We start from the raw sequence: 16,310 nt of genomic DNA, 5'->3' as shown, positions 1-16,310 counted from the left end.
CTACCAAAAGCAACCCACACATATCTAGGAGTAAAAGAGAAGGTAAACAAGATACATTCTTTTTTATCCTCTCAATGGGAAAAAATTAAGGCCTAGGTTTATAAAATTAGAGAACAAATGTCCAAGAAACTTAAATTTTATTTTTTTTTTTTAACGTTTATTTATTTTTGAGACAGAGAGAGACAGAGCATGAACGGGGGAGGGTCAGAGAGAAGGAGACACAGAATCTGAAACAGGCTCCAGGCTCTGAGCTGGCTGTCAGCACAGAGCCCGACGCGGGGCTTGAACTCACAGACTGAGATCATGACCTGAGCCGAAGTCGGCTGCTTAACCAACTGAGCCACCCAGGCGCCCCGAAACTTAAATTTTAAGATGGAAAGTGACAGGGTGCCTGGGTGGCTCAGTCAGTTAAGCGTTTGACCTCGGCCCAAGTCAGGATCTCACAGCTCATGAGTTCAAACCCCATGTCGGGCCCGGTGCTGACAGCTCAGAGCCTGGCGCCTGCTTCGGATTCTGTGTCTCCCTCTCTCTCTGCCCCTCCCCTGTTTACACTCTGTCTCTGTCTCTCAAAAATAAACATTAAAAAAAGTTTTTTTAATAAATAGAATGGAAAGTGGGTATTAATTTTTTCTATATATTTAAAGAACATATGCCATAAATACACATACACAAGCAGAAAGGAAAAACAACACATGAAGAATATAAGGCAGTGCTATATGAAGTGATGTGGAAAGGTCTCTTAGAAAAGTGGCAAGCGAGAAAAGGTAAACAACAGGGCAATATATACAGTACGATGCCACTTGCGTAAACACACACAAACTGCACATTTCTATGTGTATGTACATGTGTATGCACGTCTGTATTTATTAACACATGAAGAATCTAGAATAAAAACCAAATTGGTAACAAGGCTACCTCTGGGGAGGTGTGGTGGTTTTATTATATCTCAAAATTCTTTAGCACTCCTCCCTTCAAAGGATGGAGCCTCATTTCTTTCCCTTGAATGTGATCCAGACGGAATGACTTACTTCTAACAAGGATAATATAGTAAAAGTGAAGCTCTGTGACATCAAACGCGAGGTCACAAAAAGGACAGCACCTCCCTCTCTTGGGTCACTGGTTCTGGAAGAAGCCAACCTCCATGTTGGGAGGAAAGGCCTGTGCAGCAAGGAACTGAGGCCTCCCACCAGGTAATCATATTGGAAGGAAATCCTCCAACCTGGGCCAAACCTTCAGATTAACAGCAGCCCCAACAACATCTGGCAGCAACTTCATGAGAACCCCAAGCCAGAACCACGCAGCTAAGCCAGAAACAAGCAGTCAAGCCTCTCCTACATTCTTGACCTACACGAACTGCGAGTATAACAAATGTTTACTCTTGTTTTAAGGTGCTAAGTTTGGGGGTAATTTGTAATTCAACAATAAATAACTAACAAAGGAGAGAATGAAGATGAAAGGAGAGCCAGAGTTAACCAAGGGGGCATTTCAGATTGTCCACACTATGTAAATTTCTTAACACAAAAACATACTCATAAACTATTTGTGAAATCTAAAATTTGTTATCAAGATGCTTAATTTAAGTGCTCTAAGATTCTGAACTAGAAAGCCACAAAAAAAGCAAATTAAAAAATCCATTTTTCCGAATTGTCTTTTTCTTTTTTATCTTTTTTGAAGAATTCATTTTCTTTTTTTTTTTTTTTATTTTTTTTTATTTTTATTTTTTTTTAAATTTTTTTTTTTCAACGTTTATTTATTTTTGGGACAGAGAGAGACAGAGCATGAACGGGGGAGGGGCAGAGAGAGAGGGAGACACAGAATCGGAAACAGGCTCCAGGCTCTGAGCCATCAGCCCAGAGCCCGACGCGGGGCTCGAACTCACGGACCGTGAGATCGTGACCTGGCTGAAGTCGGACGCTTAACCGACTGCGCCACCCAGGCGCCCCGAAGAATTCATTTTCTTAACATGCATGATGAGTAAACTAACCTCAGTAGTTGCAATCAGGTCACATTCCTTAGAAAATTAAATATGTCTTCTACTCTATGAAGATAGTATATTAGGTAAATAATTATGAAAGCAATTAGGCTTTAAATACTCATGGGGTGTACATCTGGGTGACCCAGACGGTTAAGTGTCCGACTCTCGATTTTGGGTCAGGTCAATGATCTCACGGTCATGACACAGAGTCCCTGGTCAGGCTCTGTGCTGAGCATGGAGCCTGCCTAAGATTCTCTCTCTCCCTCTCTGCCCCTATCCTCTGCTCATGTGCTCGCTCGCTCTCAAAAACAAAAACAACCTCAGAATATGGATTTAGAAACAGAGAGGCCTGCTGTCCAGAGCCCAAGCTCTGACTCACATTCACTGTCTTATGCACAAAACCTCAATGGAAGAACACACAGTACTACTATTTTCCAAATATTATAATTCAAAGTGTATATATATCATTCTTACCCAATAAACCCATGTGTAAGAAGACCTTACACATCCTATACTAACTTATACCATCTTATATTAACTACAAAATAAATGTATTTTCAGAGATGAACTGCCCTTTTCTTTTTTATCTAGATCAGTGGGGCCAATTCTCCTTTGCGCAGGCCTCTCCTGCACACAGGACCCTTAAAGTCCCAAGCATTAAATGCTAGTGGCACCCTCCATACATTATAATAGCCAAGAAAAATTCTTAGGCATTTCTATAGGCTGAGATTCACATTTGTGATTGTCCTTTATGTTAACATGCTGAGACTTCTCTATCTGTCATAATGAGGAAATACAGAGGTTCCACAAGTGAATCTATCAAATACAAGAATTCTTTTTCCAACTTATGAAAGCAATCTTTCTAAAATGTATCACACCCTTGGGGCGCCTGGGTGGCGCAGTCGGTTAAGCGTCCGACTTCAGCCAGGTCACGATCTCGCGGTCCGTGAGTTCGAGCCCCGCGTCAGGCTCTGGGCTGATGGCTCAGAGCCTGGAGCCTGTTTCCGATTCTGTGTCTCCCTCTCTCTCTGCCCCTCCCCTGTTCATGCTCTGTCTCTCTCTGTCCCAAAAATAAATAAACGTTGAAAAAAAAAATTAAAAAATTAAATAAATAAAATGTAGTATCACACCCATTCTAGACTTTTGTAAACAAAGTATATTGGTTTAAACTAATTTCTTATGATGAGTCCGTCACAATGATGAGCATCAGAATTCTATGAACAGTATTGCAAGGAACTCCTAAGATACACTAATGATTTTTCACTTCAGGAAAAATAAATAAATAAATAAATAAATAAATAACCAACCCTCAGATTTCTGAGCATTTACATTTCTTGTGTCTGATTTTTATAAGTCAATTCTTCAAACTGCCTCCACGCCCATCACAGCAGCATCTTCACCCCCCACTTTGCTGTTTCTAGTTTGCCACAGCCAGGTATCCAAAGAACTGATCTCTCAGAATTAGACATACAGCATAGCTGGACCAACAGGCTTTGTGTGATGGCCTACAAGTCTCTCCAGTGGAGCAAAGTATGTGAGCTTTTTTAATTGCATGAGTTGTGACAGCTATTTTTTTTCTTTTAAACTCAGAGGCCATAAATTGTTCTTTCTAAGTCCCTAATCTGACTTCTGTCAGTGTTTCCCAATGCAGACTCCATTAGCATGCTGGATGGGACAAACCTTGTGGGACCATTCTGCACAATACAAGACATTTAGTTCTCAGGCATTAGTAATAACCCCCCAAAACTTCCCATGTATTTCTATATGCTAGGATGAGCCAGAAAGATGACCAGTTCAAAGACGACTCCCAGACCCATGCTTAAGCACACCCATATTCCATGCTTAAGGCTTCTCCCTATGTTTATTCCAACTAGGGATTCCAAGGAACCAGTCTGGACAAAGCCCATAAAAAAATGAAAGTGTTAAGCTGATGACATTTAGAAGAGCAACCCAATCCCTAAAATTCTTCACCTATGCACCTGCATCAGGTTTCACTGCTCTAAGAGCTCTGCTTGTCTCAAGGCAAAGGCCAACTTAACAGACCAAGAACACAAAAAGAAATCTGGCAGATCCTGAATGTCACTGCAAACTTTACTTGCTACAAACTCTTATCACAATAGGAACCCCTCTAGAAGAACACTGCCTGAAACTGTCCAGGAAAAAAAACAAAAAAAATGCACCTTTGCTTTCTATCTTAGCTGGCAAAGTTATCACCTGCATATGTTTCTGTTCTCAACTGCTTCAGCTGTCAATGACCAGACCTCCTCATGTTCACTCCCCTGCCACTGATGGCATAGCATCCAAGCATCTCTATAGAATGCTCTGGCCACCCACTTACTCTAAGATAGACACTAACTTATTCACAACCCCAGAAATGACTGAGAGGATCAAAGACAAACTACATATCACCGTTTTCCTACAAATTTCCTATCCTCCCTCATCATAAAGAACAAAAGATTCGTTTGAGAGTTTTTTGTCCCACACTGTTTTGTAAGTTTGAGAAGACAGCTACCAGCTCGGGAAATCACAGCAGAACTTCTGGACTGATTGCTTACATCATTCACTTTTGTACTAACTTATATACTGTTTTGTACTCTTTCCTGAGGTTGATTGTAATAAACAGGGATGGACTGAAGGGATGGATTCTGGAACCAGGGAGCTTACTAGCTAGGTGTGTGTCCGTGCACAAATTATTTAACTGGTGTCTATCTCAGTTTCTTCTTGGATGAAATAAGGATGACAATAGTACCTACTTCCTAAAGTTGCTGTAAGGATCAGATGAATTAACACCACAAAGTCATTAGAACACTACCAGAGGGAGGAACATAACTGAATCACAAATACTTCAGAATGTGGCTGCTATTATATTACTCTGGTGGCTCCCCCTGTCTCTCCATCTACACCCAAATTCGTTATAGCCCGGAATTTAGAGGACCTGCATTTGTTTTGTGTTTCCCATGCAAGGATAAGAATTAACTGCAAGAACAGCTACTGAGTGCAGACCATATAAGTGTATTAGGCATGGAAAATATAAAGATGAGTAAGACATGATGCTCAAGATCTTCAAGGTCAGCAAAAGACCCTGGCATCATAAAACAAATGCTTACACTGCAGGACTAAAATGAGATGACAATGAACCAAGTGTTTTAGAAGCACAGAAAACAAAGTGCTGAGAGTGAGACAGCAAGATCCTTGAGACATCCGGTCTACTCAATAAAAAAGGGGAAAAAAAGACATTGCAGGTAAGGGAAAGAGTATATGCATGGAAACAGAGTTGGAAAAGTTCATGGCATATTCTGGTAAAAGTGCACAGCCCGGTGTGACTGGAGCACTTGCAAAATGGGAAAATAAACCCTGTGGCCATATTATAATGTTGTTATAACGTGATTACAATACAATTCTAAAGATTTTGAACTTTTTTCCATGAGGCAATGGGAAGTCAATGACGACTTCAAACACTGTAAAGATACACTGAATTCTTTTTTTTTTTTTTTTTTTTTTTTTTTTTTAGGAAAAAAATATTTGTAGAGATAAATGGACTAGCATTATGAAGAAGTGATAGGAGGGAGTAGACTTCAGGTAGAGGTAACAGTATGGAGGCAGTTACTGCAGTCTAAGGCAGGGACATTAAGGATCTGAACTAAGACTACGAAGAGAACTTGGATTTGAGAGACACTTAAGAGGGAGAAGGGACTCGGAAGTGAGCTGGCTTCTGAGGAAAAATAAGAGAAGAGGGTCCAGGTTCTCCAGGTGAAGTATGGAAGTGCTGTATCACTATATTCTACACCTAAAAATTAGTATCACACTGTATGTTAACTAACTGGAATTTAAAATAAAAACTAATTCGGGGTTGAGCGTCCGACTTCGGCTCAGGTCATGATCTCATGGTCTGTGAGTTTGAGCCCCATGTCACGCTCTGTGCTGACAGCTCAGAGCCTGGAGCCTGCTTCGGATTCTGTGTGTGTGTGTCTCTCTCTGCCCCTCCCCCACTCATGCTCTGTCTTTCTCTCTCTCTGTCAAAAATAAACATTTAAAAAATTTTTTAAAAATAAAAATAAAAATAAAATAAAAACTAATTTAAAAAAAAAAAAGTCCATTTAATTCTCATTTAATGGTGATGCAATGTACCATCAGGAAGAGCAGTTACTAGATGCTCCATAAACATGTGTTGGATGGAATTAAATTTTTATAACCTGAAAAAGAAGTTAACTTAGGTTGGTGACCAAGCAGTGAATCACCAAACATTAATCTGTCCAAAATAACCACACCCTTGAAATAAAAGTGAAAGGGAAAGATTAAAGGAAAGATTAAATACTGGGGTGATAAGAAAACTACAGCATTTTTAAAAAAATTTTAATGTTTATTTATTTTTTGACAGACAGAGAGACAGAGCATGAGAGGGGCTGGAGCAGAGAGAGAGGGAGACACACAATCTGAAGCAGGCTCCAGGCTCTGGGCTGTCAGCACAGAGCCTGACGGGGCTCGAACTCATGAACCGTGAGATCATGACCTGAGCTCTGAAGTTGGATGCATAACCAATTTAGCCACCCAGGAGCCCCAAAAGCATTATTTTTAAGAGGAAGAACGAAATCAGAATATTCTCAAAGCATGTTACACGGAACCTGAGTCCCAAAATATATACCATGAGACATCAGTTGCAAGGTCAAACTTGTTTGAAAAGTTTTGCACATCATATTCACCCTTAAATATTTACTGTAAACACTATCATAAAATATACTCTGAAAAAAATATATATATACACTCTGAAAACTTACATAATAAAAAAAGATTAACTTTAATGAAGGCGGAGTTTCCCAAACTTTTGGGACATTACAAAATTTTGTACAGAGCCTGTGTTCCCTAGGACACACTGGAGAACACTATACTTCACAAAAAGTTTTTCAAATACAAACAAAAGAGTTTCAGTGCAATCACAAGAAAGTATTATAAACTATAGAAATGCAAAAATACAAACCTTCAGATGAAGTTTTTGAAGAATTCGGGTGAGCAATCGTGGAAATCTTCCTATGTCTATTGCATTTATCAGCGACACTGCTTTTTTCATGCTAAATAAATGTGTAAAACAGAATTTTAAAATGAGTTTTCCAGGTGGAACTGTACTTGCTATAAGCATGCTTGTCTACAACTGCAGTTGTCTTTAAGTTTCCATTTCAACAACTCTGATTGCTATAAAGAAAAACAGATGATGGCCAGCAAAAGAGGCAGGACATTTCCAAAGAGATGCCTCCCAAAAAGTATTTGTGTTGAAAAAGTCCATTTGGCAAAGTTTCTCTTTCTTTGGGGCAAAGCAGACAACTAGGGGAAGCTTGCACTCTGTGGGGAATGCCATTAATCACTCAGCAGTAAATATTTAATGTCCACTTCACCCACAATGGAACTATGGAAAGAGGAGGAAAGTGGCAGTTACACCAAAATACAAAGCAAAGAATACTGCATGGCAGATAAGGCGATAAAACAACATATATATGACATATGAAATCATTTAGGGTAACAGCACACAGTTTTTTTAAACCCTACTTCTCCTGTAATCATCAACTTTAAATTATGTGATAAGAACAATTCTGCATCATACTGGATATGGCTTAGTGACGTGTCGGCTCTTAAGCAGGACACTGATATGAGAACAACTGGCTGTCAGAACTCAAGGAATCCAGGAAGAAGGGAAAAAACTTTAAAATGACAACTCTCTTCGTCAAGATTCCTGCCCAATTCAGGCGCAAGGAAATTGTTACTGTCCAACTTTTTCGGCATCACTACCTGCACTATTACTTGTTTTTCATGAAATGGGAGTCATTTCTACTTCAATAATTGTATTTTAAGACAGAACTTTGTATCACCACCCTGGACAGCCAAGCTTCCCTACCATAAGTAGAAATGAGCTAAAAATAAATTTTAAAATGAAATCAAAAGCAACGTTACCAAATTCTGCTTAGGCACCTTACTAGCCCAAAACGAGGCCTAGTCCATCTTGATTGAAAAGGGGTAATGGCACATGTTAGGGATTAAAGACCTTCCAGCACTAATGGGAACCTTTCTCGTAATCAGGCCTGAAGGAGAGTTGAAAACACAAACTGTTTAGCTCTCCACGTGCTTCAGCACTACTCCAGGCAGACTTGGGTACTTCTGATCCCACACTCTGGGAACAGTGACACACATCACACACTGTCCTACTGACCCCAGCTGCCAGGCGCATTGTAACCCCACGTAAGTGAACCACCGAGAAGGCGAGACACCCACAGTCCCCCGCACTCCTGCAGGGCCGCACCGCGGTATCTCCAGCCCAGGGCCCGCCCCGCTTCGGAGCCAAAGGCGACAGCTAACAAGGGAGTCTCTGCGTCGGTCCCATCCATGCCACCTCTGGCGACTACCTGGGGCTCTCCGGCAGGATCAGCGCCGTGGTGGCCGCCATGTTTGAAGCTCTCACGCCCAGCCGCCGCCTGTCAGCTGTCTCCAGCTCAGCCAATGGTGGCGGGTCTACGGAACGCCGGAAGGCCCAAGCCCCTCAGGTTCGAGGTCCGTGTCTTCTTCTGCGATCTTCCAGGCCAAGGGAGGGTCGCAGCCACCCTCCCAACCGGCAGTGTTCTGCCTTAACCCTGTTCGCATATTAACTTATTTATATTTATCTATTTACTTGTTATATATGCACATTTGACCGTTGAACACCTGGAGATTAAGGGTGCCTCTCCGCCAAAAGTCAAAATTCCACGTATAACTTTTGATGTCCCCAAAACTTCAGTACTAATAGTCTACTGTTGACCAGATACCTACTGATAACATAGTCCTTGCTTGTATTTTGTATATTTTTTACGTACTGCGTTATTACAATAAAATAAGCTAAAGCAAGCTAGAGAAATGAAAATGTTACTAGGAAAATGCATTATGGCACTGTACTATGCTTATCAAAAGAATCCAAGTATGAGTAGGCATGCACAGTTCAAATTTGGATATGAATGTGTATTTTTATGGAGTAGGTGTGTATAAACATATATTTAGGTGTGTGTACATGTACACACACGGTTTTTTTTAACGAAGAGTGAGCACCCCATCCCAGCCAGTGTCTGGCCTGTGCTGCGTGGGGGCAGGAAGGGGAACACTCTCCCCCAAACCAGTGGGGGGTGTCACACAACATCCCGCAGTAGAAGTCTGCGCCACCAGCCTAGGCACTGTGCTATCAGCCCTTCCAGTATCTGCCTGCCTGGAACTCTGTAGGGCACCCCACAGAGCTTGTAGTATGTACCTTCGCATGTAGTATGTACCGTAGTAGTTACTGAGCACCAGACCCTGTAGGCAGGCACTATGCTAGGCACTTGGGATGCAAAAGACCAAAATTCCTGCCCTCAAGGCTTGCCAGCAGTTCAAAGGGACAAGTTTTATTGTGCCCCTTTGGGGTGCCGCACTGAGCTAGGTACTGCTTAATAGGAGAGACGCATCCCCGCAGAGGCTGCTCTTTAGAATCTCACGTAGAGCAGGGGTACAACATGGGTTCGCGATTACCTTTGTCGCCTTAGAGGAAAAGCACGTAGTGTGTTAAAGGGATTCAGAGGTGGGAAGAATGGTAAAGCATGGGAGGTAGAGCATTACGATGAGAAAATTTTCCTGTTGCAGGTGGCATGAAGTCTTGAAAGATAGATTATGGTGTGTGCACTTGAGCTAGTGATAAATGGGGAGTCATTAATGTTTTCCAGTAAAGAAATTTTTGTGATGAGAGCTGCTATTGATTACGCATGTGTGTGTGCCTGTGTGTTGTCTTTCGTCTTTTGAAGATTACTGTCAGCAGAATGGTGATTGGATTGGAAAGAGGTAAGCAGGAAAGTCAAACAGGGAACTATTGCAATAATCTATGGAAAGCATTAAAATCCTGTGGTAGTAAAATAGCATTGGAGAATGGAAAAAAAAAAAAAAGCAGGGAGTGAATTAGAGTTCCATTTCAGCTGTAGAATCTTCAGGAGCTGGCAAAAGATTGAATGTAATTTTCTTACCTAATTATGTTTTACTTAAATTATTATTTAAATTAGTTGGCATTCCTAGAGCAGCCCAAAAACATCCTAACTGAAGGGAGAAGCCAGATTGCAAATTAAAAGTGAATAATCCCCACATGGATAATTGAGTCAATTATACAGTGTGTCGAACACATACAAATACATTTAATTCCACAACACGCCACACGCTCCCCAATTTATGCAGTATCTGAAAAAGAGGTATGTGGATTTACATAAATTATAGGTCTCTGATACAAACACAGATTACTTTACCTGGCATAATTTTAGAAGGGTCCCAATTCCCTCGACTTCTGAATAATTTCCCTTTTGTCTCCATTCATTACCTAAAGTAGAGCCATTAACCAGCATTTTTGACTCTCTAGTGAAGTTTACCTCCCTGTTTCCTTCAAAACCATAGCTGGGATTTTGAGCAAAAGGGCATCGGGGTGGTTTGAGCCCTGAATCCATGTAACTTGGAACAGAGCACTTTTCGTCACTTAAATTTCTTATTTCTGATCTGTAAAATGGGGATGAGAATAATGTCTGCTCCCCTGGGCTGTGATAAGAATTTAACAATGTGATGTATATGTGCAAGAAGCATTCTCCCCTCCTTTATAACACAAAGCACAGACTTCCAAGGTTGTACCAAAAAAGTCTTTGGTAATTCTCATCATTTTCACTGATAGGGTGATCACTTCTTATTGGCACTCATTGCTATAAAGGCTTGATGCAGAGAATAATTTCACCCCTTACATGAGACTCTCATCCAAAATGTTTCTGTGGTCTCTAGAGTATAGACATATATATTTCCATGAAAAAGCCCTTATACTTGGCTACCTGTTACCACCTGCTAGAGAACAGGATATGTACCTTCTAGAGACACAGTTCCATGACCACACTTTACCCCTAACCCTCGAACATGTCATCCCAACTTTATGATGGATCCGGAGCCCAGAATGGCTGCCCTTGATCTGTTGTGACTACTAAACATGCTGAATGCCCCCAATTTTATTTCTTCCATATTGTTGTCTTCACTGTAACTTTAACCAAATCTAACATTGCGTGTGTGTGTGTGTGTGTGTGTGTGTGTGTGTGTGTATGTATGTTATACAAGGTGGCATGTTATCCAGTTGGTTATAGTGTGGGACCCAAGGAATTTAACAAAAATCCCCTGCCCCTGGACAAGCAGAGCAAGACTAACTCCATCTTGTGCCACACCCACCATCTCATGTATAACCCCCACATGACCTACTTATTCCTTAAGACACTCCCCCACCCTAGTCAAAGCGCTGAGCACACTCTTACTGGAAAACCGGCTCATATAGGAATGCGGAACCCCTAACCGCCAAAGAATGTAAACCCCGCCTTTTGCCCGCCAAACTTGGGCGCCAATTCTGACCAGAGTGATAGGCTAGTTCAAACAGTTACTATAGGGTAAATTGTAATTCAATTGGCCACCTGCGTGTGGACTGACATGACTATGCAACTTTCTGTGTGTGTTATAATCTCAGTGGCCACTGGCCCCTATAAAACTGCTACGCCTCTTAACCTAGGGGTCCAAGTCCCTGCTCAGCTGTGTCGGGTATACTTGGGCCCAAGCTCGAGCTTGCAAATAAACCCTCGTGCGTTTGCATCGGTATCGGCTCCTTGGTGGTCTCTCGGATTCGAAATCGGGGGCATTACAATAGATTTAAAACCCAGTTTATTTCTCGGTACTGTGGGATATTTCCAGACACACTATTTTGAGTTACTGTGTCTTAGAACCTCCAGGAGGTGGGAGTGAGGGGAAAACAAATTTGTCTGCAGACTCTTTCCAATCTTCTGTCTCTTGCTGGTCACAATTTGTGCCATGGCTCATACCTCCCCTGTCCTCCCGAGGTATGTCACCTGTTGCCTTTAGGCATCATTGGAAAATCCAGACCCTCCATGAGTTTGGTAGAGTACGATCCAAGTCCCAAAAACTGTAGAAGAAGCGAGCTCATGCCTATACCTATCTCCAGATGTGTCCTCTCCCACCCCCTACCCTGCCAAGGGTGGCAGCAAATGGCAAGGGCTTTAAGACCATGGGAACAGTTCAGAGTTCCCAGCAGCCACTTTGTCAGGGAAGTTGAACAATACACTGAAGCCTGGGATGCAGTAAGGTTGAGCATACCTGGGGGTGAGGGGGGTGCATAACTCAGAGACCATTTAACTCCTTGAGTGGCATCTCAACACAAGAGTTGCTTAAGCCTTGAATGTTTTAGCTCTTTGGTGATGCAGCCTTTTTAGTTCACATATGCCTAGTTGTTTTACCAAAGTCTATGACAGCACAGGTTGGAGCAAGGTCCTCTGTGTCCTGATAGCTAACACTTCCTTCTGGGTGTGACCTTTGTCCGGTTTGAAGTCCCTCCCTCTGGGTGAGTTCCATCTCCTGGGCCCCATGGGCATTTCCTGCAATATAGTCTACACCCACTCTCTACCTGCTAGGCATGATTTATATCTCTGGCACTCAATGGATCTGAGCCTTTCCCTCCCCTCCAAAAGTCTCCTCCAACCCTTAAGTAAACCCTGGGTACACCTACGAGCCCAGCCCAAATCCGCACCTCAGTATTCCAGCTACCAATGCAAATGGTTATCTTTGGAGGAAAGGTAACACCTACTCACCCAACAGACTAGTATCTGAGCCCCAGGAACCGAGTTCAGCTGAAACAACCTTGCAAGGAAGCTCTTGATATATATGGTCACATTGGGGGTATGGGCATTTTATTACACACCCAGATTATTCTGGCAGTGGGTTAGCTAAGCATCTGGCCCAGGTCCTTAACCCTGTGAGTGTCTGTGGTCCTACAACTCATGTTGAGTGTCTCGGGTGAACTTTCAAAGGTAGCTTAGAATCACATAGGCAGAGGGCTAAAACTACCTGCCACTCATGTCCTATCAAATACAAAATTCATATTCAGCTGCATTTGCTTGCAGAAGCCATTGGCCCAGTTTTCCTCCTCCTCAGCACCACAAGGAACACACCACCCCCTCTCCACACCACCACGCGGTCACAGTTGCTAGCCCTGTTTTTAGCTCAGTAGTCAGCACTTGCTTTATGACTGCAAGTGGATCAATCGGAGTAGAACTGAAGAACGCCTTCTAGACGGGAAACATGCAACAGCCTGTTCCACAGCTTCTCCAGAGATTCTCCGGGGAATGGAGTTTCAAAATTGGATATTTTTATTTATGAGGTGGTTATGTGAATGTGCCTGATTGAGGTGAGATCCATCAGGAACAAGGAACGCAGGAACATAATCTATTCTCTGAGTATTTATTTGCATGCCAGGCTGTGATGTGGAAAGGAAGAAAGAAGCTTAGGGGAAAAAAAGAAAAAAAAAAAAGAGAAGAAAAGAAAAGAGAAAAGGAATAGCATCAAAGTTGCAGGCCACATTTGCCCAGAAAACAAAACAAAACACAGTATTAACCAAATGGAGGGTGGGGGACAGTATGGGAGGGAAATGTTTATTAAAATGTAACAAAAAATATACTTTGTGATCATGAACAGATCCCTTTCTAATCCATTTTTAAATTTCTTTTGATGTTTATTTATTTTTGAGATACAGAAAGCATGGGAGGGGCAGAGAGAGAGGGAAACAGATGATCCATATCGGGCTCCATGCTGTCAGCACAGAGCCCAACGCAGGGCTCAAACTCAGGAACCATGAGATTATCACCTGAGCTGAAGTCCGGTGCTCAACCCACTGAGCTGCCCAGGCGCCCCACCCCTCTGTTTTAATTGGCACTTGCTTTTCTCCATCCTACTTCCCAGAAGCCTATGTCATTAACAGGACTGATATTTACACACAGGACATGTGAACGATTTAATGGCTTCGTCAGTAATTTCCACCAGCGAACCCAGTAGGAAGAGAAGCTGATGGCAGTTCCCCCATAGACATATTGCGTTGGTCCTGGTACACATCCCTTTGACCCAGTGACTCGTAAAGGAAATAAAGGCAGTAGACACCTCAAACATGCAACAGAAAAAGAAAAACCCACCCATCAACAGCAAACGAGCAAAGAAGCCTCACTTAATAACACACTTGAAGAAGTGTCTGCCGGGAAAAGAAACAAAGCATCTGCCCCTGTCAAGATGGACTTGAAAGGTGATCCCCCACCTGCTGAAACAGTGCTGAAGAAAGGTGTCCACAAAGCCATGAGAATTCCCCAATGTATGTATTTCCCGGTTTAGAAGGGAGCAGAATGGGAGAGAAATAGGCAGCCAAGGGGAAGGCTTGGGAGATCTGTGGAGGCTTTAAGCGTCTGAGGGCTGATCCAGCACTCAGTGGAGGAGCCTCCAGGAGTCACACATTTACTGCCTCTGGGCCAAGGGGAAAGTAGAGCATAGAGCGGTAAGGCAGAAAAAAACAAAACTATATCTAATTCCCCAAGTGATGAAGGAGTTGGAAATCTGAAAAGAGAAAACAAGAAGCAAAGATACCCATAGACAAAAGCCAGGGGGAGGTTACATTGCAGCTGCAGTGAAAATAGCCTTCCCTTCCCCCACTGTTAACACTGGCTGAAGCCCACAGGCACCCCAGTCCTCCATTATAGGAAGGGGAAATGAAAGAATGAAAAAAGTGAACATCAGGGCTCAGGAGGGATCAGAGGGTCTGGGGTGCCACAGTTAATGAACGGCTGATCTAAAGCCTGGGGCATCCCAGGTGTGCCTGGATGGCTCAGTCAGTTAAGCCCCCAACTTCAGCTCAGGTCATGATCTCACAGTTCGCAAGTTCAAGCCCCACGTTGGGCTCTGTGCTGACAGCTCAGAGCCTGGAGCCTGCTGTGGATTCTGTGTCTCCCTCTTTCTCTGCCCTCCCCCTGTTCATGTTCTGTATCTCTCTGTCTCAAAAATAAATAAACATAAAAAAATTTTAATTTCAGTCCCTGCTCAGGGACTGAACTTGCCCCCTAAAAGTGGAGTGAATCTGGGATGCCTGGGTATCAGTTAAGCATCTGACTCTTGATTTCTGCTCAGGTCATGATCTCATGAGGTCGTGAGTTCGAGCCCCACATCAGGCTCCGAGCTGACATAGCAGAGCCTGCTTGAGATTTTCTCTCTCCCTCTCTCTCTCTCTGCCCCTCCTCTGTGCTCTCTCTCTCAAAATAAATAAATAAACTTAAAAAATAAAAGTGGAGTGAATCCTGCTACAGGACAGTGAATAAAATCTCCAAGTTGAGAAACTGAAAGTCATACCCACCAAAAAAAAAAAAAAAAAAAAAAAAAAAAAAAAAAAAAAACGAAACAAAAAAACCAAAAAACTGTTACCCTCGGTCCCAACTTCCCCTTAAGCTTTTTGTAGACAAACAGATAGAAGGCAACACTGAGCCATCAAGCTGGCATCCTGAGTGGAAAAACAAACAGATCTCGCAGTGGCAGTCACAGGCACTGGAAAATTCTGGCACCACATCAGAGGTCTGGGCAGAGCTGTCCATGACCCACACAAATTGGATGAGAAAAAGGGATGCGGCAAGTACGCAATCATCCTACAGAAAGAAATTTACAAAAAAGAGGCGAACGGTACACACACACAAAAAAAAAGCAGATGAAAATAAAATAATGGAATAAAATAATGGAATCTGGAATATGATAATGACCAAAGAGGCAGCAGCAAATCCCATGTGAATGTTCAAGATAGAACTTAATAAGGAAATAAACTTGATGGAACAAAAACTGAGAGACAACTTGAAAAAACATCCAAATCGGCGCAGAAGGCATTGTGAAACAAAAGAAAGAGACTGAGGACCAAAAGTATGCCATTTCCTAACTAATACGTAAATTAGACACTGAGACAAACAGACTAAACACAATTGCAAATTCAATTTCTTTTATTTTTTTAAGTTTTCTTTTGTTTGTTTTTTTTTAATGTTCATTTATTTTTAAGAGAGAGAGAGACAGAGCGTGAGTAGGGGAGGGGCAGAGAGAGAGGGAGACACAGAATCTGAAGCAGACTCCAGGCTCTGAGCTGTCAGCACAGAGCCCGACACAGAGCTTGAGCTCATGGACCGCAAGATTATGACCTGAGCCGAAGTCAGATGCTTAACCGACTGAGCCACCCAGGTGCCCCATATTTTTTTAAGTTTTATTTATTTATTTATTTTTATTTTGAGAGAGAGAATGAGAGTGAGTTGGGACAGTAGAGAAGGGGAGACATCCCACTCAGGCTCCTCACTGTCAGTGGGTGGCTCAGCCGGTTAAGCATCCGACTTCAACTCAGGTCAGGATCTCACAGTTCATGAGCTCCAGCCCTGCATCAGGCTCTGTGCTGACAGCTCAGAGCCTGGAGCCTGCTTCTGAGCCTCTGTCTCCCTCTCTC

General features: G+C 42.6%; 1 protein-coding gene across 6 annotated transcripts in view; it reads right to left on the bottom strand.

Moving 5' to 3' along the window:
• Nucleotides 1-10,225, bottom strand: part of COMMD10 (COMM domain containing 10) — a 220,029-nt gene extending 209,804 nt beyond the window's left edge. The window contains exons 1-3 of one of the 6 annotated variants that reach the window (XM_047874902.1): nt 10,220-10,225; nt 8,365-8,405; nt 6,951-7,041 (exon numbers count right to left, since the gene is read on the bottom strand). In XM_047874902.1, the coding sequence (XP_047730858.1) occupies nt 6,951-7,041; nt 8,365-8,405 (132 nt within the window). In that variant the 5' untranslated portion in view covers nt 10,220-10,225. The other 5 variants (XM_047874896.1, XM_047874929.1, XM_047874919.1 and 2 more) reach the window with 5 other exon arrangements.
• Nucleotides 10,226-16,310: the final 6,085 nt, after the last annotated feature.

Source organism: Prionailurus viverrinus, chromosome A1, assembly GCF_022837055.1.
Source record: "Prionailurus viverrinus isolate Anna chromosome A1, UM_Priviv_1.0, whole genome shotgun sequence".
Lineage (NCBI taxonomy): Eukaryota > Metazoa > Chordata > Mammalia > Carnivora > Felidae > Prionailurus > Prionailurus viverrinus.
This window is presented reverse-complemented; position numbering and strand designations above follow the sequence as displayed.